General features: G+C 42.0%; 1 protein-coding gene across 1 annotated transcript in view; it reads left to right on the plus strand.

Annotated features, from left to right (window-relative positions):
• Positions 1-6,097, plus strand: part of LOC147418052 (lysine-specific demethylase JMJ18-like) — a 54,081-nt gene extending 47,984 nt beyond the window's left edge. Inside the window, exons 12-13 of the mRNA XM_086506621.1 lie at positions 5,215-5,332; positions 5,418-6,097. Of these exons, the coding sequence (XP_086362747.1) occupies positions 5,215-5,332; positions 5,418-5,512 (213 nt within the window). The 3' untranslated portion in view covers positions 5,513-6,097. The remainder of the gene's footprint in view (positions 1-5,214; positions 5,333-5,417) is intronic.
• Positions 6,098-27,250: the final 21,153 nt, after the last annotated feature.

Consider the following 27,250-nt stretch of genomic DNA (forward strand, 5'->3'; position numbering starts at 1 on the left):
GCCAAATTTCGATAGCATAATAGCCCCAAAACTTACGCGAAATCATTCCCCTGCTCGATCTCACTTGCACTGGCGTAAACCCTCTAATTCCTGCCCAAAAACAGTAAATTCAGCTCGCTGTATATACTAGTTTTTGCCCAGTTTTCAGCCCCAAACAGTCCCCCAACTGTCCTTTGCCACTAGGGCACAATTCCCAAGAGTTTTGGCGTCCGTATGGCTGAAAAACAGTCAATTTACAGCTCATACAGAGCGCTGACAACGCACCTGAACGGTGAGGTTATGACCCTCACCGGTGCCTGCTTTGGAGTAGCAGTCAGCTATCCCAGTCAGCTACCCCTGTTCCTGCTCAAGGAGGCTCTTGCCTCAGCACAAAAGCATGAAACCACACAACAATACATCAGTCAAATGAAGAGCCCTCTTGTGGGGCATCACATAACTGCACGTAGGGGAGAGAGAGCAGTGTGTAGCGTGTAGGGCATCACTCCTAGCACCACACTGTACATGGGAGGGAAAGAAAGCACTCCATAGCTCTTAACTTGTGATAGGTTCTCAATGAAGCATCCCCCAGCATAAATCGAGCGTCCCCTCTTTTGCCCTTGACCTGTAATGTATCTGTGAATAAATAGATACAAAAAGGGAAAGATTTCCAATGCTGCCAAAACCTGTGTATCGCTGAAAACGCAGCAAAACAGCCCTGCAAACATGCATCTGATGCCTTCGAATGCTGAAAATGAGCTCCTTGGAACTAGGTACAATCATGGGAAGCTCAAAAATGGAGAGAAATGGCTGAAAACTGCGTTATCAGCCTCCAAAAGTGCTCCAGAAAGTCAGCTACGAGTTCTGTTCTCCCAAACTTGGTAAATTGACCAAAAAGTGCCACTTGGCACTCATACATGCAATTTTCCCGCATTGGGCTTCCCGCTTAAAAATCTCTCAATTGGTGCATCAGTTGACTTTGCAGCAGAGTACTAAAATGTTTCCCTTGTCATTCTGAAGCTAATGACGCGAACACATTTCAAGGCCCAAAATAGCAGTTCCCTAATTTTTAGGAGATGCTTTCGTTGGGCTCCCACTAGTCTTCTGACCATCTATCCTCATTGGGACCGCATCCAAAAGTGCAATGTGACCCAACTGTTGGATACTTTCTGTTGGTGATCCCACCTTGACTTTATGCCTTTATTGAGTTCACTTCCTAGTATCCACCAACTTGCTAAGTGCGACGGGGGGACCTACATGATCTTGAACTGAGCCTAGACATCCTTTTACTTTATGAGTTCCAATGCCGACCAACTTCCCGTCTGCGGGTGAAACTACCGTTCACATTGGCCATACAATGTCCGGCCATTTGCAACTTCAAAAAGAGGGTCTCAAAAATCAAACAAAAATCATTGGAAAGAAACCAACAACTAAGGTTAGCAGTTGCCACGTCCTCGTGACATACCCCCCTCTTGAAATTGCAAACGTTCTCGATTGCATACCATAAATACATGCACTGATGATCTTGTGTTGTTAGCACTCTTTTATCATCACATGTATCCGCAAGAAAGACTGTCAAAACATATGTACAAATAACTTAATGAGACCTTCATACTTTTGTTAAACTGTACACTGCTATTGCATTGAATCCATGAGTACATTTGATGTGCTAGCTCTATCATTACCCCTCCTTTGCAGACATTGGGTTGGGGCATACGTAGGCTGTAACCCAAAGACTTTAAGATAAAGCTGCAATACATTTGGTGACTCTGACAGTTCATGCTCTTCCATCCACTTTGCATCCATAGGTGGATAGTTCTTGAACTTCACCACATAGCATCTTGCAACCTGTCCCTTAACTTTTTACCTGTGCAAGAGGCTCTTGCCTCTGCAAACGAGCATAATTCCACAACATTGACGTACCACCCATGACTAAGCAAGCTCAAATTTCAAGATGATTTACCAATGCGTCATAGAATCCAAGCAATCGTCTCAGAGAATCGGCAAGCAGTGTGTCACCTGGCAGACCTTCGTCACTCCCGTAGGAGATCTAGTGGCCAATCTACCACCATGAGACCTCTCCCTATCTCATCTTGGTTCATCCTTGCAAACCCTAAAAACGCAGCAGAAAATCAGCCCTAATTTGACCACTTTTTGGCAGAGCGTATATGTGGAATTTCTTGTCCTCCTGTGAAGAGGAACCCTCTTCCATAATGCCATTCCCTTTGTCGGCCATAGTGTAATCCTGCGTTCCTGTACTCTGTGTCTTTACCCAAAACAATCGAGGCTCACTCTTTGAGGAAAATGTGATTGATATTCCGGCAATGGAACCTTGAAACCTGCCCGTGGGGCGGTAGGCTTTGGCTTTTATCCGAGATTCTTTACTTTATACACACACACAGAGCACTTTGCAAAGGGAACCTGTGACGGGAATTAACACTTGAATACACACACGGCTCGGAAGCTAGAATGCCCCGAGTAGACGCCGACATCTGTAGGCCCCAAAATTGGCGCCCCTTTCTGTATTTCTTTATTCTTTGAGAGGGTAAATTACAAAGTAAGGTCCTGGGAATCCTGTACCTGTATCACACTAGATACTACCTGATTTGGCCAAATTTTGACAGCATAACAGCCCCAAAACTTGCGCGAAATCAATTCCCGTGCTGGATCTCACTTGCACTGGCGTAAACCCTCTGATTCCTGCCCAAAAAACAGTAAATTCAGCTCGCTCTATTTATTGGTTTTTGCCCTGTTTTCAGCCCCAAACAGTCACCCAACTGTCCTTTGCTAGTGGGGCACGATTCCCAAGAGTTCTGGTGTCCGTATGGCTGAAAAACAGTCAATTTACAGCGCATACACAGCGCTGAAAACGCACCTGTACGGTGAGGTTATGACCCTCACCGGTGCCTGCTTTGGAGTAGCAGTCAGCTACCCCTGTTCCTGCTCAAGGAGGCTCTTGCCTCAGCGAAAAGCATGAAACCACATAGCAGTACTTCAGTCAAATGAAGAGCCCTCTTGTGGGGCATCATATAACTGCACGTAGGGGGGAGAGAGAGCAATGTGTAGCGTGCAGGGCATCACTCCTAGCACCACACTGTACATGGGAGGGAAAGAAAGCACTCCATAGCTCTTAACCTGTGACAGGTTCTCAATGAAGCATCCCCCAACATAAATCGAGCGCCCTCTCTTCTACCCTCGACCTGTAATACATCTGTGAACAAATAGATGCAAAAAGGGAAAGATTCCAAAACCTGCGTATCGTTGAAAACGCAGCAAGACAGCCCTGCAAACACGCATCTGATGCCTTCCAATGCTGAAAATGAACTCCTTGGACCTAGGTAAAGTCATGGGAAGCTCAAAAATGGAGAGAAATGGCTGAAAATCAGCGTTATCAGCCTCCAAAACTGCTCCAGAAAGTCAGTTACGAGTTCTGTTCTCCCAAACTTGGTAAATTGACCAAAAAGTGCCACTTGGCACTCATACATGCAATTTTCCCGCATTGGGCTTCCCGCTTAAAAATCTCTCAACTGGTGCATCAATTGACTTTGCAGCAGAGTACTAAAATGTTTCCCTTGTCATTCTGAAGCTAATGACGCGAATACATTTCAAGGCCCAAAATAGCAGTTCCCTAATTTTTAGGAGATGCTTTTGTTGGGCTCCCACTAGTCTTCAGACCATCTATCCTCATTGGGACCGCATCCAAAAGTGCAATGTGGCCCAACTTTCCGATACTTTCTGTTGGTGATCCCACCTTGACTTTATGCCTTTATTGAGTTCACTTCCTAGTATTCGCAACTTGCTAAGTGCGACGAGGGGACCTACATGATCTTGAACTGAGCCTAGACATCCTTTTACTTTATGAGTTCCAATGCCGACCAACTTCCCGTCTGCGGGTCAAACTACCGTTCACATTGGCCATACAATGTCCGACCATTTGCAACTTCAAAAGAGGGTCTCAAAAAGGGGTTAGCAGTTGCCACATCCTCGTGACATAATGCATCCCATCTCCCAAACCACTTCTTTACGTCTTGCATCCATCCCGTGCTCAAGATCTTGCTTTTATGCATCTTTTGAACTTTTTTTCTTGCTTCCCATGCAATTGTAGGAAGTGGACGTGAGGGGTTTTGACACATCTTTATCATGTACTCCACAACCCTTTTCATGCCCATAACCTCAATAGGAAGAGATCCCGACTCAAGAAGTAGGAGCATATATGGTGTTTGCGTTTTAACTTGGAGAAAATTTGTAAGAAAACGCTTTTGGATATTCTCAAACTCTTTTCAAGTAGACTTTGAGATGCTTCCGCCCCACACTTCAACTCCATAAAGAGGAGAGAGAGAGAGAGAAATGAAATGTTATATTAACGTCTTCAAAAGGCCAAAGTGACCTATGAGACCAGAAAGTTACAATGCGGTGTCTCTGATACAAAGTAAGATTGACAAAAAAATAAATTAAACTAGGATAACAAAGTATAAATACTACGGAATCCTAGACTAAGCTGATAGGTGTGAAAGGTGAAAGGCGTGAAATGTGTGAACTAAGCAGTACAATGTGTAGACAATATGGGAGGGAAGTAGAGATCCATCTTCATAGAGATTCATCTTCATCTGCGCTTTGGTCTACGAAAAAGTATGGCTCGAATTCTTTGCTGTAGCCTCCTTCGAAATTGTGTAGCTCCTCTTCTCCATCGGGGTCGTCTAGATCTCCCTAGCTCCAATGCTCGGTCTATGAGAATGCCAGTAGTGCGGGCAGACCTCTCCATTGTTGGCTGTCTGTTCTTCTGGGTGTACATTATCCAGTGTAAAGAAATCTGTGATCTGTCTCTGGGGTTGTCTCTCTTCGGCTCTCCTCAGTTCTCTATGCCTGTGTAACTCGAGTAGATATAGCCCAAGACATCTCTGATCCTCATAACTCATGACCCTAGATAGAGGCCCAAAACCTTCTCTGAATAGACAATGAAAGCGGCCTCGTATCTCATAGTACACTGTGCAATGACATATGTAATGTACCTCTGTCTCTGGCTCTAGATGGCATAAGCGGCATATCCTGTTATTTGCTGGTGTCCCTCTGAATCTGCCAGTCTCAATCTCGAGCTGATGTGAGGACGTGCGTATCTGGCCAATGGCACAACGCAAAGAGAGAGAGAGAGAGAGAGAGAGAGAGAGAGAGAGAGAGAGAGAGAGAGAGAGAGAGAGAGAGAGAGAGAGAGATGATGATGATGATGATGATGATGTGCAGGCTGTGGAATTGTTGGATTGGCGACACCAATGTCTGGAATATTGGACGGGGCGGATGAGTGCCATTGGATTACTTCAAACCCAATTTCAACCGCAGTTTGGGAGTGTGATCGGGTCTGGTATGTCATTTATGGTTTGCAACATGGTAGTTCCTAACTTCCTATGTATAGGCCTTGTAAGACTGATATTCGTTTTCCTCTACAGAGAATGTGGTTGCTAACCAACAGAGCCAAACATTATTAGAAAGAGCTGCACCATTCGGCTTCAACACCATGCCGATGCACAACCTATGGCAGTAAATTGCTTGATTTGTTATTTGCTGTCATCCTGGCCAAGAAGCTAGTGGGTGTTGCTTTGACGACACAAAAATGGATGGAGTAGGCCCTTTGAAAGCTGTATGTGTGCCTCTATAAAGAGGCTCTGCCACATCTATTTACGTGCCCCTGGCTCAGCCAACCTAATTGTAACATAATAGAAATGAGGGGGTACAAGTCTTGTATGTTTCTGTGTAGTCTTCTTACTTTTAGTCGAGTGACCCTTGCTGTTATGCTTAGCCATTCCTTGCGTCAGAGTTTTGAGGCCGAAACGGCTCTGGCAAAATTTTCCCATTATTGTATTCATTTATTATTTTTTGGGGGGTTGCTTGCTTTTTGTCAACGTTAGTGTGTATGAGGGCAATGAGCTCTCTTCTTCTTCGTGGCTGATGCAAACAGTTTTCAAGAGCGAGGCTGTGATTCTATTATGAAGAAACCCGACTCATCTCTCCATTGGTGGAATGATCTTTCTCATCCATATATGGATTTTGTCTTGAAGCTATAAGTGCCATAATGCAACTCTCGAGGGTTTTGGAAACATAAGAGAAGCTAAAACATTGTTAAAAGTTATTTCGAGAGGTTACTACAGTGTTTATGGGCTTGCTGTTGAGAAATGAGCACTTGATGTATGTTTTCTGAAAGCATTAGTCAAAAGAAAGATGGTACATTTTAGTATTTTAATTCGAACGAGGGGGAAATGTTGTGTCATGTGGTTGCTTTTAAACTGTTTCAATGGAACAGTATATTGCTTGTGGATCAATGTACAACTGAATGTAGATGTCTTCTTGTGAAGAGACTCCTCTCATACCTAAGCCATGACAAGGCGAACATTTTACCTTGACAAGCATCTATATTCACATGGGAATGTTGCGTTGACATCAAAATGTTGACAACGTTTGGCACATCACATAGGTTGCTTTCCCTTGATGAAGACAGGTCACTTGATTCTCAAAATACCAAAGCATTGACGTCAAGAATAAAACATTTGAATCTACCCGTTATTGGTGGGGTCTTACTTTGAGGAACATGATGTCACCTGGTGCATGGCCTGTTGTAATTTTGTTCAACTTTTGAAGCTTAAGGTAGAAGTTGACGACAATTTGAATCGTTTTGAGATGTCCTCGATAATGCATGATCCATGCATTTTTCCTTCCTCAAATTATGCAATGCAGTAACATTTCTTGAACTTATAGATTATAATATATTCATAGTATTGCAGGTAAGAGTTTCATCTTTCACCTTCAGTAGTGGCAAGAGGAATTAATTGTTCTTTTCCTCCAACTTGTGTGCGCCCAGGAACACAATCCACTTTTAACAATCCATCCTCAAGTTGTGTGTGTGTGTGTGTGTGTGTGTGTGTGTGTGTGTGTGTGCGCGTGCAACCATGCCATGTACAAGACATGAAACATGTGAGAAAATCACAAGGCCTTTCTATTGATGCAAAATTAGTAAAGGAAGAAGCACACAAAGATGAGAGTTCGAGATTGTGTTAAACATCTCCAACAATGTCAATCGTGGGAGATTTAATGAAGACTTATTATTCCTCTCTACAAGCATCTATCTTTTTCTTCAAAAATCCAGCTTGCTATTTTATGTCCTTACTGAACTAGCCATACAAATTTAGACTGAACTAGCCATACAAATTTAGACCAGATGCGACATGTTTAAAGTAAACTTTTGGTTCACATGAAAGCCCTTCAAAGGATTGCGTGTAATCGAATAAGGGTTAATGTTTTGAAAATTCCACAATGCAAAGTGAGTAACAAAGGTATTGATTGCATGTAACCATCAAAGGAGTTGATTGTAAATGAAAAATGTAAAGAAGGGTTGTAACTCAGATGTTACCGAAAAGCAAGGTAAAGTATGATTGAATGATATATATATATATATATATATATATATATATATATATTTGATGGATATAGACCCATAACAATTACAAGCCTGCTTATTTTACAATATATTTTATTAATATACTATAATATGAGTAGTGCATTAGAACTTCTTACATGTTTGTCTTTACAAAGATATGCATGATAGTGTCAAGTTTGGAGGGGTTGCAATGTACATCTAATCTACTAATAATAATTGCTTAAAAGGCATGCCAAAAGTAGATTAAATATTGAAGAGAGAAATACTAGCATACAACACTGAGTTGAAAGCACAATGGTTGATATTGTAAATCAATGTGTTTAAAGATCCATGATGCTCTCAAGATGACAAGCACAAGTCTCATGTATCACCCCAAACCTTATTTGAGATATACATCACTATTTTATTCTTAATAATTGGTTGTTTTATTTTGCATGACCAGGTGGGAACATCTCCTTATGGAATGCATGTTTTATCTCGTCCACACGGATCCCATGTGGCCAAGACCACACCCATCTGATTGAGATCACACCCTATTCTATCTAGACTACACCATAGCACTACATCCTTTCATATCTACACCATGCAAAGCATACTACTGTGCCATGATGGCACTAACCATATCACTCCCCCCCCCCCCCCCCCCGCCCCAAAAGACACAGACAACAAAACATACGCGTAGACTGAGATAAGACAAAACATGACCCTTCTTTTTCATTGATTGTACGGAACAAGATTACGACGACTTTATCTAGGAAACTCAACAACGTAAATTCCGATATTGAGTGACTCCCAAGATAGCCACATGGATATTAAGATCAAAACAAGCTTTAGACCTTAAAACCTTATAAGTAATGGCTAGATATTCCTTTTACACAGGCACTGACCGATGGCTTGAAAAATTCCCAAAATTTGGTTCGACTCCCACAATCCATTGATCCAAAATCAAAGGTGTGTTAGGTGGACTGTGCCCTTGCGAATTCAAATCGTAAGCACTGAGTCTGACCAGAGTATTTGCTGCTACCGGACTGCCACCCATGGCTGGAGTACTCTCCCCTGTTTTCACCACCAACTACTCTGTCTGCTTCTCCACAAGTACCATTGGACTGCCCACTTCCATACTCTCTTCTACTGTCTTAGTGGTTAAAATCACTATTTGATTCACCAACATTGCATGTTTTGCCTCCATACTCACAACTTGCTCCTTCAAAGTTTTGTCATGGGCACGCAATTCCTTTGCTTCCAACATCAACTCCTTGTTGTCTATTTTGTCAAACTGCTTTTCCACGTCTTTAATTGGTTTTTGTATCCAATTGCTAAGTGCCTTTTTCAAACCATCCCACAACTCTTCTGATTTCTCTTGCAAGCGGTGCTTCAATTTTTCAACCTTATCTGTAGTAAGAACTACCCTTGCATCTCTACAGTTTCCTCCAAAACTTCTTTCTCAAGAGCACTTAAAGCCTATACCCGATCATGCAGCAGTGTATTCTCCGCTTGCACCTTCTGAACTCTGTTTGCAACTCAGTCATCTGTGCCATCACGTCAGCCTCAACAACATCAGTCCACACCTTGAATTCATCCAAGGTTACTTGGAGTTCTCATAACTGCTCAAGCTTGGACAACTTCATTTGCTTAATCTCCCCCTACAATTCCAATGTATACTTCTGCAATTCCTTATATTGTTGATCCGCCACCTGCAGGACTTCCTCTGTTTATGTATTCTGTTTTGCTTTCCCTTTTGCAGCCTCTAGGTCCTCTTGCTTCAAAATGAAATTCTGAATAGACCGAGCACAACCCATTGCATCCTCTAGATCTGTTATGACCCACATCGGGGTAGGCCATCCGCTCTTAACCACATTTAGCTCCTGCACGTGAGCTTTAACAACCTGAGGTTGCTTCTTCTTCTAGACCAACTTAATTTTCTTCATTTGCTTCTTTCCCTCAATATACTCTACATGCAGAACGACATATTCCATTTTTGGTTGAATATCCTCTATCTCAATAATCTACACCTTGCTTGGCTGTGTTTTTGCCCAGCTAAGTCTCGTTCATTATTGGGGAATCTTCCACCAAAGGCAAGCCAACCACATTGGACACTACCTCATGTTTTATCTTCACACCTCTAATGTATCTCCTTCTCCTTGCTGCAACAAACCCAAAATTTTTGCTGCAGTCTCTACTGCCCCCCCAAGCTTTCCATGGTTTGGTTGTTGCGAACTCCGGTAAGCCAATACGCTTCAGCCGCGCAACTGTACTAGGGTTAGCCATATCAATTTGCGACTCCACCAGGCTACCCGTGCTTCATCACCCTCTTCATCTACGTCTAAGACCACTACCGTCACAAATGCTACTGCAATACCCATCTTCACCATAGCCTCTTCCTTTGCCTTGTGCGGTGTCTCCATGGGAGAAGGCATACTTGTTGCAGAAGTCTCACATGCTACATCAGCTTCTGATTCTAACGCTGCAAGCTGCACCCTTAGCTTTTTTAACCTCTCTAGCGGTGATAGCTGCATGGTACCTTTGTGAGAGTAACGTATACAAACACAGGAGTGTAGTGGGTGATATGACTTACTCCCATGCAAAATATCACCTGTAGGATACTTATAATGATGTGCCATCTTTTCTAGGCAAATGAAATGACGACAACCCTAAATTAGAAATAGCCTGTAATTTAAGAATTTCTCCCACCAACGGCATATCCACTTCCGTTGGATTTAACTCCCCCTACTGATACCCCTCCTTGGGTATGCTCCCTATAAACAACTTGAGCCCGAATTCGTTTACTAGATTCAATAAATCCGTCCCAAAATAATCTCTCAATCTAAACCTTGCCCCAGATCCACAATGATCCGATACGGTTCAATGTATCATAATTTAATCTTATCGGGATGTGGCCCCAACTCGGAGTTATATTTCATAACATCTCCCGCCAACTAGATGGACTCTGTGTATAATGGTTTAATTGCTTTATCCACTTTGATTTCATTCTTCATGCTACACTTGATTGACTTTTTTCCGTTCCTAAAAAATCACCTCATTAGTTTCCCAATCATGCTTCAGCTTCTCAACTTGGAACAAAGGTCTCCCTAGTAACGTGGAATAGGCCCCCCCGATATCCATCATTCTTAAGACAATAAAATAACCTTAAAGGCCAATACCAAAATTATAATGTGTTGTCCTCTCACCAACCCAATTGGTTGAATCCTTTGCTGGTCCGTCATCTTTACCTGGAATGGAGCAGGATCCAACGAAACATCCTTCATTTTCCTGTATTCCGACTCTCAGAAAATATTAACCCCTAAACCTCCATCAAAAGAACATTGTCAAATTTCTTATTCTCGTATTCCACTTAAACAATAGGTACCCAAAAATCAACATCCTTTGCTTCCAATCCATAAGACAATATCTGCCTTCTCTTGCTAAAGTATGCCCATTCCTAATGAAAAGATGCAGAAAGTTCAAAAAAAGGATGAGCATATTGTTGTAGAAGAGAATGGGGTCTCGGAGGGCCTCTTTATTTGGTAGTTTAAGGAAGTCAAACCTTTAGTATTAAGAAAGTAATCAAAGGACAGTTTTTGAATTCAAACAAGCAAAACATCTAGTTTATTTGAATTCAAAGTTTTCCCCCAAAATGGAATTACAAATCTAGCGGGTAAAACCGTATCATGTACCATATCTATGGAAGGAGCTTGACGTGTAGATTGCAGATCTATGATCTCCGCTCAAATCGGAGATCATACGTGGAGTTATGGAAGGCCAAAAATCATAAAATTTTTCACCTCCTTTTTGGGGGAAAAGTGCATCCTTTGACCACTCTTACACATCTCTTACACACCCACCATTATTTCACACATGGTGTACACCTATTCGTCAAAATGTTAATCACCTCCATAAGCTCATGGCAAATAAAAAGGCCCTTCTACACCCCATCCTTTTCCTAATGATGTAACCTTCTCCCGAACCTCCTTCTAATCTTCCCAACTCAATGGTGGCTTGAGCTTAGCCTTAGATCTCGTCACTACCATAGCTTGCCCTTCAACACATTTTGTTATACAAGCGGAACAGTCACAGGATACCACGACTTCCTCAATGCCGCTTTTCTCCTCAGGGATTATCTTGTTAGGTTTAATGGCCATGTGGCCGACTGCCCATCACTAACTACCGCTAACCCTAAGTGTACAACTATACACTTGTGTGAGCCACTAACACTAAGTACAATGTGTATTGTGCATTAGTGCATAAGATAAGAGAAGAAAGAAAGGGGGCATACAGTAACGTTGGCTCTCCCCCTTCAAATTGTGTGTGGCTATGGTGGTGTATGCGTGAGTGTGTGCGTGCGTATTCTTCTTCCGTTGTGCTCCCAACTCCTCCCCATCATCTGGTATCAGAGCGGTTTCATTCCCGAAATCGTTTCCACGCGCGCGCATTTTCAAGAGTGCGAACAGGATTCTGATTTCGCCATTGGCAAGTTCAGCTTCTCGAGAGCGTTTCCAGCAGATGTCCTGCGGTTTTACCCCCCTTTCGGAGCCATTCGAGCCATCAGAAACCCCATTCGAGATACGGTTCAAGAGCTGAAATTTTCAGTCCTCTTATGGTAGTTTGTGCTGCAGTGCTTCCATAGCCGGTTACAGGTACCATTGTTGCAGTCTCTTCCATCTACGAGAGCCCACGGCTCATTTAGGAGTGTGTAGCCTCTTTCGGAGTGGCCTCATACACACACATAGAGTGGGAGCTTGATAGCATTGTCTTCTTCGACTACAGGTACAGGTACAGGTACAGGCTCCAGGTTTCAGTTCTTGCGATATTATGGTTCCAGTGGGAGCAGTTGTTTATGCGTACATACATATATTGACACTTTTGACAGTGTTTGAGCTCTTTTGAGAGCAGATTGACTCTCCGCAGGGATGTTTAGTTGCAGGCACATGCTTTTGACGCCTGTTTGAGCGTCTTGACAGACTTGTACGTCTTTGTGGATACTGCCATTGTACGCTTTTGTGGAGCCATCTTTTGGCTAGTACGGCAGTCCTGGCCATTTCTGAGACTTGGTCCGGAAGATAGCCATTTCTAAGAACTTGGCTATACGTTTTTTGCTGCATAACCTACGTTGTTGAGGGTAGATAGCGTGAGGTTTTCATTGAGCTGGGGTATTCTCAAATGTGGAGATACCTTCGGTGATACAGGTAGCTGGAGCATCCCTTACTAGGCCTCGCCATAGGAAATGTATACAGTGGTATAGGTGCTTTTGACGCCGAGTTGGCGGTCTATGGTGAGTTTGAATGTTTATGCGCCTCAGTTGATCTCTATACAGTGTGCTTTTGAGAGACATTGCTCTCTTTTATGCTTTATGAGTGCCATGCTTGGTCATTTTGTCTCGTATTTTGGTTGACATAGTCCCAAATACAAAGGAGACTGCCGAAATTTTTCCAGAATCTTTTGGTAGTTTTGTCACCATGTCTACTAGCAAAGACCGTGACATTTATGACATAAAGAAGTTTGATGGCACTAATTTTCAGCTTTGGAAGAATCAGATACAAGATGTGCTTGTCCAAAAGAAACAGAAATTGCCTATTATTTATGCGACACGGACTGAAGAGATGAATTTGACTCAGTTTCAGTGGGAGGAGCTTGATGAGCTATGCAGATCTACTATTAGATTGCACCTTGCTAAGTCAGTGTACTTTTCAGTGCTAGAATGTGAATCTGCCTATGCTTTATGGCAAAAGTTATGCAACACTTATGAAAAAGATACGGCAAGTAATAAGGTTTTCATGATGCGAAAACTGTTTAACCTTCGCATGAAGGAGTCAGCCAATGTTACTAGTCATATTAATGACTTTGATTCTCTATTTGCTTAGATTCGTGCACAACGGATCAATATTGATGACGAGATGAAAGCAATCTTCTTACTTTGTTCGTTGCCACCCTCATGGGATATCTTTTGCACAGCTGTCAGTAACTCTGCTCCTAATGGTACGCTAGTGTACATTGATGTCACTAGTTCTCTTTTATCAGAGGAAATGCGTCGCAAGGCTATGGATAGCCCGCATCATGGCGAAGCTCATTATGTGCAAAAGGATGGAAAATAGCATAAAGGTCGTTCTTGGAATCGTGAATCCAAGAAAGAGGGCAATAGAGATGATTCAAAGGGTCGATCAAAGTCTCCTGGTCGTCGCAATGTTCAATGCCATTATTGTGATAAGTTTGGTCACATAAAGAAGGATTGTTATGCTTGGAAGCGTGATAAAGGTAAAGGCAAAGGCAAAGACAATGATGATAAAGAGGAGAAACCAAAGAGTTCGGTTAAGATTGAAGAACTGAACATAGTGCAAGATGATTGTGATGCAAAAGACATCAATATGTTGATTGAAAATAATGATGTATTTTATGATGCACAAGAAACTCTACTTTGCAGAGTTCTATGCCAGCAGAGCTACTTGTTAGTGGTGAAGTGTCCCATACATGGATTCTTGATTCGGGCGCTTCGTTGCATGTCACACCTCATAGGCATTGGTTTACTACATATGAGGAAACCATTGACACTGTTATGATAGGTGATAGCTACTCTTGTGACATTGTGGGCATATGTGATATTGCTATGATTATGGAAAATGGGGTGAGGTTTACCATACATAATGTGCGTCATGTTCCAGCTTTGACACGAAATTTGATTTTGGTTGGACGTCTTGATGACTTGGGTTACAAAGTCACTTTTCATCAGCAGTCTTGGCGTATTGCGAAAGGTCATCTTATTTTAGCCCATGGTTCTAAAGTTGGTACACTTTATCCTCTTTATGTATCTGACAAGAACAATGTTCTTTCTGTAACCGAGCTACCAATTGTTGCTTTGTGGCATAGCCGGTTAGGTCATATGTCAAAGAAGGGAATGGAAACTCTTTCTCGTTTGGGCTACTTACCGTCTTTATCATTTTCTGATTTTCCCTTTTGTGAACACTATCAATATGGTAAGCAAACACGAGCACATCGTACACAATCTTTTGACAAAGAAAGAAAGCCCTTAGAGCTTGTGCATAGTGATTTATGTGGGCCTATGCCTTCTAAATCCCATGGTGGTGCGTCTTATTATGTTACATTCATTGACGATGCAACACGACATGTTTGGGTTTATGCCATGAAGTCTAAAGATGAGACTTTTTCTTGTTTCAAAAAGTTCTTATCTAGTGTGGAAACTCAGTCTGAACATAAGTTGAAAGCTTTACACTCAGACAATGGTGGAGAATATGTCTCTAAAGAGTTTGCAGACTTCTGTTCAAGTAGGGGAATTAAGCGCGAGTTTATAGCTCCTTATACCCCTGCACAAAATGGTGTTGCCGAACGAATGAATAGGACCATCCAAGAGAGGATTATGTCTATGCTATCGCATGCTAATTTACCGCAAGAGTTTTGGGCTAAAGCATTATACACTGCTATGTATTTGATCAATAGATCACCACATGCTTCATTACAATTTCGTGTACCTTTGGAGTTATGGTCAGGACATAAGTTGTCTTATGAAAAACTCCATATATTTGGCTACGAAGCTTATGCACATGTACCCAAGGAGTTGCGTGCTAAGCTTGACCCTAAGTCCAGGAAATACATCTTTATTGGCTATGGTGTAGATGGTCAATTTGGCTATCGTTTATGGAATCCAGAAAGTCGATCAGTAATCCGTAGCAGTGATGTTTTCTTCAATGAGACCAAGATGCATAGGCAGCCAACAAAAGAGGTTGAATTCCGGAAAGTGACGTTTTCTGATGTATCACCTCTTGTACAGATAGCTCCAGAGCCAATTACTACACAGGCTAGTACAAGCTCTGATCAGCTGAGGAGATCTCAAAGAGTCTCACATCCACCATAACGGTTTGTTCCAGGTGTGGAATTTGTGTTACTGATAGATAGTGGTGAGCCTTCTTGTTACAAAGAGGCTATGCTAGCCAATGATAAGGTTCAATGGATGGTGGTGTGTGTGTGAGTGCGTATTCTTCTTCCGTTGTGCTCCCAGCTCTTCCCCATCATATCTCCGTAAACAACAAATTTGCTTGTGGTATCGGTGGATCTTTTTGCCTTATTGGAGGATTAAAATTAGGAGCCCCCCTCGATGGTGGAACCTGATTTTCATAGTTCCTCAACCATGGTGTTAAACCCGTTCTTCCTCTACCATGTTGATATTGCAGTGGAATGTTATCCCATCTTAGTGGATACCCTAAAAAATTTCCCATGCCAGTTAGAGGTCTCCAATTCCTCCTCTGATCATGTGGGTACCAATTTTGGTTCATTCTCTCTTGCACTTCTGTGTCCACCCGATTCGCCGAGGGACTTTTAGTTGAGATCTCTGTGATAAATTTCCTCTGAACTTTGGATCATACCAGCAATGTGCCATCGCATGTCCCGGCTTATCACAAATCTCACAAAACACTTTGGTATCCTTATTATCTCGAGTCCCCAGATTCTTTGTAAGGGCATCCTCCTAGCCCTTAGCATGGCAAACACGTCTAACTCATCGACTCAAAAGAAGAAAAAGAAAAAGATAATGATGATAATAATAAAAATATTCGAATAAATTTATGCTAAATCCAAGCTCCAAAGTTTACCCACAAATCACCTCCGACCTATGCCATGGGGATAAGGGCATAACAAATCCATGAGAAATTAACTTTTCCTCTCAAGGAAATTCTTAAAAGGAGAAAGAAAGACAAGATAAGGATAAGGATGAGGTTTGTAAGTAGCTTATTGTTGAAGTTCTGAAAAGGAAGAAAAGCTATCAAGATATGTAAAAATAAATTATCAAGATAAGTTAAAGCCTTTATCAAATTAAACATAAAAGTAGGCCTGCTCTACTCGTTCAACACTTATCTTCTCATTTTTGAAAGTGCAAGCTTAAGAGTAAGCTTGAGAAATCCATAACTAAAGCTGCAGCGCATGGTAGCTGGTGATGAGAATCCAGATTCTCCCATCTTTCTGAGTGACATGGTGAAGGTGTCAAAGAAGCGCAAGAAAAACAGTGATGGTAAGTGGTAATGGTATTGGACTTGTCAACTTCTATGCACTGTCTACGTGGGGCTGATGTCTTGTTTTATGACATAGGTGGATCTTCCAAAAAGAATAGACCTTCGGAGTCCACACGTTCAAAGCACCATGCTCATCATGCAGATGGAGATATGGGAGAGAGGGAAGCACCCAGCTCACCTCCTGCCGTGAAGAAGACTCCCAGAAAGAGTACTCCCCTCCGCAATCCTTCTAGTGTTTCCCACCCCCCCAAGCGTCGAGTTTGCAAGAAATTGCGACTCTTCAATTGTAATACAAGAATCTATGATTCTTGATTTTGAATGCAAAAGAAACTTTTTTGTCGGCCTCTATGTTTTTGTCGCTTTTATGTTTCATAAGCACAATGTCTATGTTTTTATCGGCCTCTATGTTTTTGTCGCTTTTATGTCAAATATTGCCTCGTGTTTATTTTTCAATGTTGAATGCTGTCTTTTACAGAGTGTCCAAAGGAAAAGGGGACCCTCAAGCTGACCGTAGAGGAAATCATCATTATCAGAGATCCCCCAAAGTACATTCCCCTAGTTATCTCCTCCTTGCCATATGATGATCCAACCCGATCAGCCCTCATATTAGATCTTAATGGTGTACTTTGTCTTACATGTACACCTAATAAGCATGACCCTTCGTCTGTCCCCGATATTGAAGCTACATCATTTGTCAAGCATGAGGAGGTAGATGGCAGGTACCTGTTTGTTCCGAAAGATGCATAGGATTTTATTGCATGGGCTGTGACATGGGCAAATGTCTACATATGGAGAAGTGCAATGCTAAGCAGAGTGGGCTCAAGAATTCGAAGATGTTTTCCCCAGGTTCACAGTTATATTAGTGGATGGGCTGGACAATAGTTATGTGATGTGGGTAGTTACTGTTTTGGTGGTGGAAGGCCAGCATTTTTCAAGTTATTGCAGAATTTTTTGGCGAAGCTGCAGCGGTATGATACCAGCAATGTCCTTTTAATTGACAACAGTTCCTATAAATGTCATTATAATCCCAGAGGTACTTACATCATAGTGCCTGGTATTGAGCACCACTCCAGCCAATACTTGTCAAAAGATCTAAAGGCCTGGCTAGAAGGATGGCAGCATGCTACGGATCGTCGTGCCTTGGCGGACACATTCAGCAAACCAAAACCTACTGATGACGACAAGTATGTATTCACAGCAATTGCAAAAGTGTTTCAAAAGACATCGTATGATGCGTACTTATGTGGGCCACAGCTCATGCCCATAGAGTGCAAGCGACGATGACGTCCCTTGATTTTTTTAGGATGACAGATCCTCTATGTACCTTTTTGTAACTAAACTAAACCCGTGCCAGAACCTTGTATATTTATATACTACTTTCCATGTGGAAACCAATTTTTTGGCTTCATTTTGATTGTCATTATAACTGATGTAATGACTCTTCGTCAAATTGTTGAAGATGAAATATATTCCAACTGGTTGGATGCGTTGTCTTTGTGTCCCAGCATTGAAGTGTTATTTTTCTGATTCAAGTAGTTTAAGACTGTTCAAGTGTCCAAGCATTGAAGTGTTATTTTTCTGATTCTGTTATTGTTTCCCAATTTAAAACAGTTACAATGTAAGGTGCTTTGGGTTGGCATACCAAAACTTAATAGATTGTTGTGTACAGAAACCACCCAGGGACTACCTATAAGGTACTTTGGACTGGCATACAAAAACTTTTACAAGTCCTTGTTTCCTACATAGTTTAATACAATTTCCACTTGTGAACTACTTGTAAGGTACTTTTGGTTGTCATACCTATAAAGAACCTATAAGGTACTTTGGGCTGGCATACAACTTTTACAAGTCCTTGTTTCCTACATAGTTTAAGATAGTTTCCACCTGTGAACTACCTGTAAGATACTTTTGGTTGTCAGACATGTAAAGAACCTATAAGGTACTTTGGGCTGGCATAAAACAACTTTTACAAGTCCTTGTTTCCTACATAGTTTAATACAGTTTCCACCTGTGAACTACCTGTAAGGTACTTTTGGTTGTCAGACCTGTAAAGAACCTATAAGGTACTTTGGGATGGCATACAAAAGGTTTTACAAGTGCTTGTTACTTAACATACAGAAACCACTTCAGGACTACCTTAAAGGTACTTTGGGCCGGTAGATAAACTTTTAGAGGTGCTTGTGAACTACCTGTAAGGTACTGTAGGCTGACAGACAGGTACTTTGTGTTCAAGAATTGAAGTGCTATTTTTGTTACTCAAGTAGACAAAAGAGTTTACAAGTACTTGTTTGGACTGGCCTGCAAGAGGTTTTGACTCCTACGATAGGCTCCTACAAAAACCACCTGTGTAATAGTTGCATGGTACTTTGAAGCTAATTATTGGTACTTCTACAAGTTACTTGGGCAACAACCTATATCACTATTGGCATACTGTTGTACACATTTTCATATACTTCTGCAGCGAGTTTGACCTTATGTGGCTCTCCTTCTAAGGGTTCCAAGGGTATCTTAATCTATCTAACCAAGTGTGATGCAAGAAGCACTTTTGATTGACTAGCAGGCATGTAATAGATATGCTTAGCACCTTCCACTATCTCGTAATAGTACCCCTCAACCAAATAGATCCCTGCAGAAAGTGTGTTTCCCCAGGAATCACTCAAGTCTCTTGCTGTTTTGTATTTCTCCTATGAGCACCTCAAAAGGTAGAAGTCAGCTCCATCTTCATTGGCATTGGTGGCAAAGGCATCACCGATGCATAGAGCATCACTAATTGCATCATGGTGCCCACCATACATCGGCAGATCTGATCCTTCGTCATTGCTAAAATATTCACTTTCTGCATTGTTACCATCAAATGCCTCAAGGGTTAGATACTCCCAGTACTCAACATGTGTGTTGTTCAAGCATCGCCTCCAACGCTGGGACATACAAAATTCACAAAAAAAAGTGAGAAGTCTAGAACGGAGTGCACACTTGTCGCTCTTGGAATATCCATTGACACTGTGTATTGATCGTGAGCCTTCAACTCACTTGCAATTCCACTTCTTCTCCCTTGGCACCTCAGTTGCTTGGACCTCCCAAAAAATCCTGTTCACCCCTGTGTGACCACTTTCATCATTAAATTTATGCTTCAAGAAGCCAACAACATCCTTGGCACACTTCATGTGCCATGCATGAGCCTTTAACTGCTCATGTGTTAAAGCCCTCTTAACAACTACCCTTTCCCCATCATGCTCCCCTTTGTCGTGGCCCGAGGCAAAGAAACTTCACAGCATTTCAATGCCAGTCAAACCATAGTACCTAAAACAATGACCCACCTTCAATGCTGGGCAGAATTTTTTTTTTGGAAACTTTTCATCAGAGGTGGAATAAAACCTGGCGTACCTTGACACAAAGAAGAACGGTCTAGATGAATTGAATTGAGCAGCACATCCATCTGACCACACCCAATGCCACTTCAAGAAGTTGAATCCCTGATTTTGAAGCCAAACACTATGCAGTTGCAAGCAATGTTGCACAAAAAGCGTGTCATGATCTTTGTCATCAGAAATGTTAAAATGTGTATATTTTAACACCTAGTCTTTCTCGTCTCGAATGTATGTAATGTGCACCAAGATGGTGACTTGTGAAGAGTACCAATGCATTGACTGGATTTCATTTTGCTCCTTAAATGAGTAATTTCCCGCAAATTCGATAACAGAGACCACTACATCTCTAGGAAACCTATGAATGCAATCCTTGAACTGCTGAGATTGCCACTGGGCAATAAAATTGTGTAGGATGTAAGTGGTCAGATGCTTTTTAAGAAAAGTTGTGAAATCCTTGCATCCCATTTCCTTCACCAGAAGATCCTTGCGCTTCTTGCCTTGAGAATGGGTTGAGGCAACATCTTCAAACACCTTAACAGAAATTTGGGCTGCACTTTCAAGTGTTTTGTTTGGACAAAGCAATAATCTCTTCGACCCACATTGAGGACATTCTCCCTTTAAGCAAGTCAACTTATCAAATACGGAGTCCATTGGTTTTTCACATAACACACTTTCAGTCAATGTGCTTACACTGGTGTATGTGTACGTGGCAGCTTCACACTTACTTGGAGCCTCTTTTGGCAAGCATATAGCACACATGCAACCACACCCATCGCCGTGCATGCCTGTCTTACTATGTCTCATGTGGTTGAATGCTTCCTTGAGATATATCATCTGAATATGAGCAATACAGCAGCACGTGTAACGGTCCTTCAACTTACGAACAAACCAAGGTTTCAATCCCTCAAAACATCTGAGTGAGATCTTGATGTGTGGATATTGCATTTGGAACCTCATGTAAAGCTCACCCTGTGCAAGAAAAAATTAAACCCATCAGAGGCTCATATTTTTTTCAAAGTAAAACCCATCAAAGTAAAAGCTCTGTGAGGTATTCAATGATTTTTTCTACCTCCAAAGTACCTAGAGCACCTCTTTACTATCATGGTACTTCCATGACTACCTTTGGAATGAACTCTATGGTACTTTCAAGACTACCGTTGTGAGGTATTTTAGACTCTTTCAGAGATCCTGAGTACCTAAAGATCCTCTTTACTGTCATGGTACTTCCATGACTACCTTTGAAAGGAACTCTATGAACTTTTTCTACCTCCAAAGTACCTAGAGAACCCATTTAAACTCACATGGTACTTTCAAGACTACCTTTGCAAGGTATTCTAGACTCTTTCAAAGATCCAGAGTACCTAAAGAGCCTTTATACTATCATGGTACTTCCATGACTACCGTTGAAAGGAACTATGTGACTTTTCTCTGCCTCCAAAGTTCCTAGAGAACCTCTTCACTCTCATGGTAAATAACTACCTTTGAAAGGTCCAGAGTACCTAAAGAGCCTCTTTCAAGACTCTTTCAAAAGTCCAGAGTACCTAAAGAGCCTCTTTACTGTCATGGTACTTCCATGACTACCTTTGAAAGGAACTCTATGAACTTTTTCTACCTCCAAAGTACCTAGAGGACCCATTTAGACTCGCATGGTACTTTCAAGACTACCTTTTGTTGGGGTATAAAGCCCAATGTGGTCGCCCAGGTAAGTGGGCGGGCCGCTAGGTATGTACACATATTCTTTTGTAAAAACCTAATAAGAACTCACTATGCTCTACACATTACAGTAGAGCGAGTTCACCATATCGTCGTGCTCTTCTTCTCGCACTCTCTCTCGCGTCGCACTTCCGCTCGTACTCCTTCAACTGGTATCAGAGCTCAGATCAAGGCTCGGGGCAGCATTGCAGGAGGCTAGAGCCACCAGCTCAGATTGGAGTGAAATTCGACAGGCGAAGACACGGCCCCAAATCTCGTGGGACAGCCCGAAGGACTGGGTGTTGCCAGAATTTCATTCTGAGGTCATCTCGACCACCGTTCGGCTTCGACAAAGGTCTGCGCAGACCATTTTCGACTACGTGGTCTCGACGGGTGCAGATCCGACTCTGCAAATTTGGGCTTTTCGGCCTACGACTGCAGGTGTTGAGGATATCGACACTCCCAGAGTGTTGATTTGTGGCTGTCTACACATCGAAGGACGGCTCACAGTTCTTGGAGGCGTGTCACATACGACACGGGCGCATCTACACACAGTCTGTAGGTGACATCCACTAGTTCATCAGGTAGCTTGTGTTTGCTGCTTGATATTCCAGATTTCATCCTGACATTGCAGGTACTTCCACATGGGATGTATTGTCAGAGATGATGTATGTCTGTTGAGGGTTTGCTGGCTGTGAGTCACGCAGCAAACAACCGCCGCAACGGTTACAACATACAGTGGGAAATTTGTGGATGTATGACTTTGTGGGAAGTCTATGTATTGTCAGATTTACTGCAGCCTTTGTTGAGGGTCGAGTGAGGTTTTATTGACCTGGGGGATTCTCGAATGTTGAGATCCTTTCGGTGATACAGGTCTTGGAGCGATCCCTCGAGCACCCTTAGATAGGCAGCTAGGATGTATTGACTGTGAGTTAGACAGTTGGGATTGCATCTTTGCTTTACTGCCGTTGAGGCATTGTCACAGTCTATGCTTACAGGACAGTGATAGGACAGTCAGAGACAGTATAGGTGCAGGACAGGTTTACCCACAGCTTACAGTGTTAGAGAGACAATGGTTTTTTGAGCTGTTTTTTGGTCTGTTTTTAGTACACCAGAGCCATTTTACAAAGGAGACTCTGCCAAAATTTCTGCAGAATCTGAAGCTTTCTTGGTTCATTTGACAGGTTGATATTGGTTCAGAGGTCAGTTTACAGGGGAAACTCTGTCGAATTTTTCCCAGGAAAGTAAACTACTGTGAAGCGTAGCTATGGCTGGATCACAGGACACTGCTCTTTACAATATCAAGAAGCTGGATGGAACCAATTTCCCATTGTGGAAGAAGCAGATTTGGCATGTGTTGGTACAAAAGAAGCAGATAAAACCTATAAAGCTCAAGGAGATAAAACCAAAAGATATGGACGAAATGGAGCGAAATGGATGAATTGGCACTTTCTACCATTATGCTGACTTTGGCAGAAAGCGTTTACTTCAATGTAGCAGACGAGATGTCGGCTTATCAAGCATGGTTAAAGCTGAGTGATCTTTATGAGAAGCAGAGTGCAGCTTCACAGGTATACTGGCTTAAGAAGCTTGTTGACTTGAAGATGAAAGAAGGGACACCTATGTCCAATCATCTGAATGAATTCAACACAATCTATAGTCAGTTGTTAGCTCAAGGTGTCAAGTTTGATGAACCTGTTAGAGCTATGTTCCTGTTGATCACATTGTCGAAAAGTTGGGACACTTTTCGCACAGCTTTGAGTAATTCTGCACCTCCAGATGGTTTGAACATAGCAGGTGTAGAAGGAAGTCTGCTTACTGAAGAAACCAATAGAAAGACAATGGACAAAGGCAAAGGAACAGCCTTAGTTGTCAGGGGAAGGACCAAAGAAAAGTACAAAGGTGGAAAGAGGAATCAGTCTCGTAGCAAGTCTCACAGTGCTAAAGGCAAGAGTGACATAGAATGCTACCATTGTGGCAAGAAGGGTCACAAGAAAAGAGACTGCAGAGAATGGAAAGCAGAAAAAGGCAAAGAGAAAGCTGAAGACCATGGTGAGAAGCACAAGTCCTCAGTGAAGATTCAAGAAATAAATGTGACAAACACTGTTGCAGAGGATGACAGTCTAGTGTCAGGAGACATCTACTTCTTGAATAATACAATGGACTCAGCTCTTCTTACAGCATCTGATGGAAATTCACTGAGTGACTGGATTATAGACTCAGGGGCATCACTTCATGTGTCTCCAAACAAGGAGTGGTTTACCTCTTATGTGACCACTAAAGATCATGTTCGGCTAGGCAATGGGCAGACATGTGAGATCTTAGGTGTTGGAGATGTTCAATTGAAGTTTCAGAATGGCTCTTCTTTCACGCTGAAGAATGTGAGACATGTTCCCGCAATTACAAAGAGCTTGATCAGCACAAGTTGAGTTGATGATGCTGGCTACGTCACCACTTTTGGACAGAACATGTGGAAGATATCCAAGGGTTCTATGACAGTAGCACATGGAGTAAAGTCTGGAGGACTTTACATGATTTATGTATCAAATGTCTCTAAAAATGTAATCAATGTAACCGAGCAGCCGAACGTTTCTTTGTGGCGTAGCCGGTTAGGACATATGTCCAAGAAGGGAATGGAAATCTTGTCTCGTTCTGGTTATTTTCCTGGCTTTTCATTTAATGATTTTGAATTCTGTGAACATTGTCTGTATGGTAAGCAAACACAGTAGCCACATAAGCATAGAAGCAGTAGAAGAGATACACAGTTGGCACTTGTTCATAGTGATTTGTGTAGACCTATGCCTAACCTATCTCTAGGGGGAGCTTCTTACTTTATGACATTTATAGATGATTACTCGAGAAAAGTATGGGTTTACTTTGTCAAGCACAAGGATGAAGCGTTTAGTGTTTTCAAAACGTTTGTGACACTTGTGGAGAATCAGAGTGACAAGAAGCTTAAATGCTTACGCACTGACAATGGTGGAGAGTATGTTTCAAAGGCCTTTCAGGACTTTTGTGAGTCAAAAGGTATAAAACGTGAACTTACTGCTCCTTACAATCCTCCTCAAAATGGTGTTGCTGAGAGGATGAATAGGACCATACAAGAGAAGGTCAGAAGTATGTCGTCTAATGCACAGCTGCCAAATGGGTTTTGGGCTGAAGCTGTATCAACAGCTGTTCATCTTGTAAATAGATCTCCTAGCAAGGTTTTGCAGAAGGATTCAGTGCCAGAGATGGTATGGTCAGGAAAAATGCCCTCATACAAGCATCTCAAAGTCTTTGGCTGTGAGGCATATACTCATGTTCCAAAGGAATTTAGGAACAAACTTGAGTCAAAGAGCAGAAAGTGCATCTTTCTAGGCTATGGTAATTCTGGTGAGATGGGGTACAGACTTTGGGATCCCAAATCCAGAAAGGTTGTCCACAGCAATGATGTTCACTTTAATGAATCCAAATATCATTCTAAACCAGAGAGGGTTGAGGAGATTAGAAGAGTTGTCTTCCAGTGCAAGACAAAATGTCAGGGCTCAAGAGGAGCAAGGACATGATAGAGTGGAACCACAGGTTGTGGCTGAGCCTGATCCACCTATTGTGCATAGATCTGGACGTATCACACGACCTCCTGATAGGTTTGTTCCATCTATGAACTATGTCATGTTGACTGATTGCAATGAGCCTTCATGTTACAAGGAAGAAGTGCAAATGAAGGACTCTAGGAATTGGCAATTGGCCATGCAGTCAGAGATGACAGCTTTGCATAAAAACAAGACATGGAAGCTAGTTAAATTACCACAGGGCAAAAAGGCTCTACATTGTAAATGGGTTTACAGGTATAAGATCACCGCTCATGATAGTCAGCCAAAGTACAAAGCAAGGCTTGTTGCCAAGGGATTTAAGCAAGAACAAGGCATTGACTTTGATGAAGTTTTCTCTCCAGTGGTCAAGATGACTACATTGAGATGCTTTCTTGCATTGGTTGCCATATTAGATTTGGTGTTGCACCAAATGGATGTCAAGACAACGTTCTTGCATGGTGATTTAGATGTGGAAATTTACATGCAGCAGCCAAAAGGGTTTGTTGAGAAAGTCAAGGAAGATTGGGTATGCCAGTTGTTAAAGAGTCTTTATGGCTTAAAACAATCACCGAGAGCATGGTACCATAAGTTCCAGAAGTTTATGCTTTCTCAAGGCTACAAAGGTAGTGAGTTCGATCACTGTCTATATACAAAGAAGGCTAAGGATGGTAGTTGGCTGATCCTTATTTTGTATGTGGATGACATGTTGATTGCTGGCAAGCACTTGGAAGAAATTTCAACTTTGAAGTCAAAGATGGCAAAATCGTTTGACATGAAAGACATGGGTGAGGCAAGTCATATACTTGGTATGCGCATCGAGAGAGACAGATCAAAGAAGTTGATTTGGTTATCTCAAACAGAGTATATTGACAAGGTTTTGCAACGTTTCAATATGGAGAAGGGAAAGGCACTGAGTGTTCCATTGCCACCATATGTGAAACTTAGCAAACAAGATTGTCCTGTGTCTGAGGAAGAACAGGCTGAAACAGATAAGATTCCATATGCGTCTGCAGTGGGTAGTTTGATGTATGCAATGATTGCTACTCGCCCAGACATTGCATTTGCAGTGGGAGTAGTAAGTCTATACATGTCAAACCCAGGCAAGAAACATTGGGAGGCAGTGAAAGGAATATTGAGATACCTGAAAGCTACAAAGAGTATGCGTATATGCTATGGGAGTTAGGAGCTAAGTGTAAAGGGTTTTATAGACTCAGATTATGCAGGTGACTTAGACAACCGAAGGTCTACGTCAGGGTATGTCTTTACATTGGCTGGTGGAGCAGTAACATGGCGTTCTAGATTACAAGATTGTGTTACTCAGTCTACTACAGAGGCTGAATATGTTGCAGCATCAGAGGCATGCAAAGAATCAATTTGGCTTAATCGACTAGTAATAGATTTGGGAATCAAAGAAGAGATGCCTGTGTTATATTGTGATAGTTTAAAGTGCTATACAATTGGCTCGCAATCCAGTTTATCACTCAAAGACAAAGCATGTGGATGTGAAGTATCATTTCATCAGGGAAATGCTCGAGGATAAGCAACTTCAGCTTGTCAAAGTTCACACCACAGAAAATCCTGCTGATCTACTTACAAAAGGACTTCCCTCAGAGAGCTTTGCGCATTTTTGCAAGCAGTTAGGTATAGGGTAGTACATCACTTCTCTACATCTCTTGTATATTAGCTTGTATAGTAGCTTCTCTCACACTTAAAGTACCACATTGGACTTTAAGTGGGAGGTTGTTGGGGTATAAAGCCCAATGTGGTCGCCTAGGTAAGTGGGCGGGCCGCCAGGTATGTACACATATTCTTTTGTAAAAACCTAATAAGAACTCACTATGCTCTACACATTACAGTAGAGCGAGTTCACCATATCGTCGTGCTCTTCTTCTCGCACTCTCTCTCGCGTCACACTTCCGCTCGTACTTCTTCACCTTTGCCAGGTATTCTAGACTCTTTCAAAGATCCAGAGTACCTAAAGATCCTTTTATACTATCATGGTACTTCCATGACTACCTTTGAAAGGAACTCTATGACTTTTCTCTACATCCAAAGTTCATACCTATGAAAATTTAGGAGCATACCTGTGAATCATCAAGCAAATGTATTGGATGCTTTATGTAAGATTTTTTGCCCAATCGTTTTCGACACACATCTTTTTTTTTTGGCGACACTCTTGTCTCTGTCTGCCAAAAGGAAAAAACA

The sequence above is a fragment of the Adiantum capillus-veneris genome, chromosome 30 (genome assembly GCF_014529385.1).
Source record: "Adiantum capillus-veneris isolate H3 chromosome 30, ASM1452938v2, whole genome shotgun sequence".
NCBI lineage: Eukaryota > Viridiplantae > Streptophyta > Polypodiopsida > Polypodiales > Pteridaceae > Adiantum > Adiantum capillus-veneris.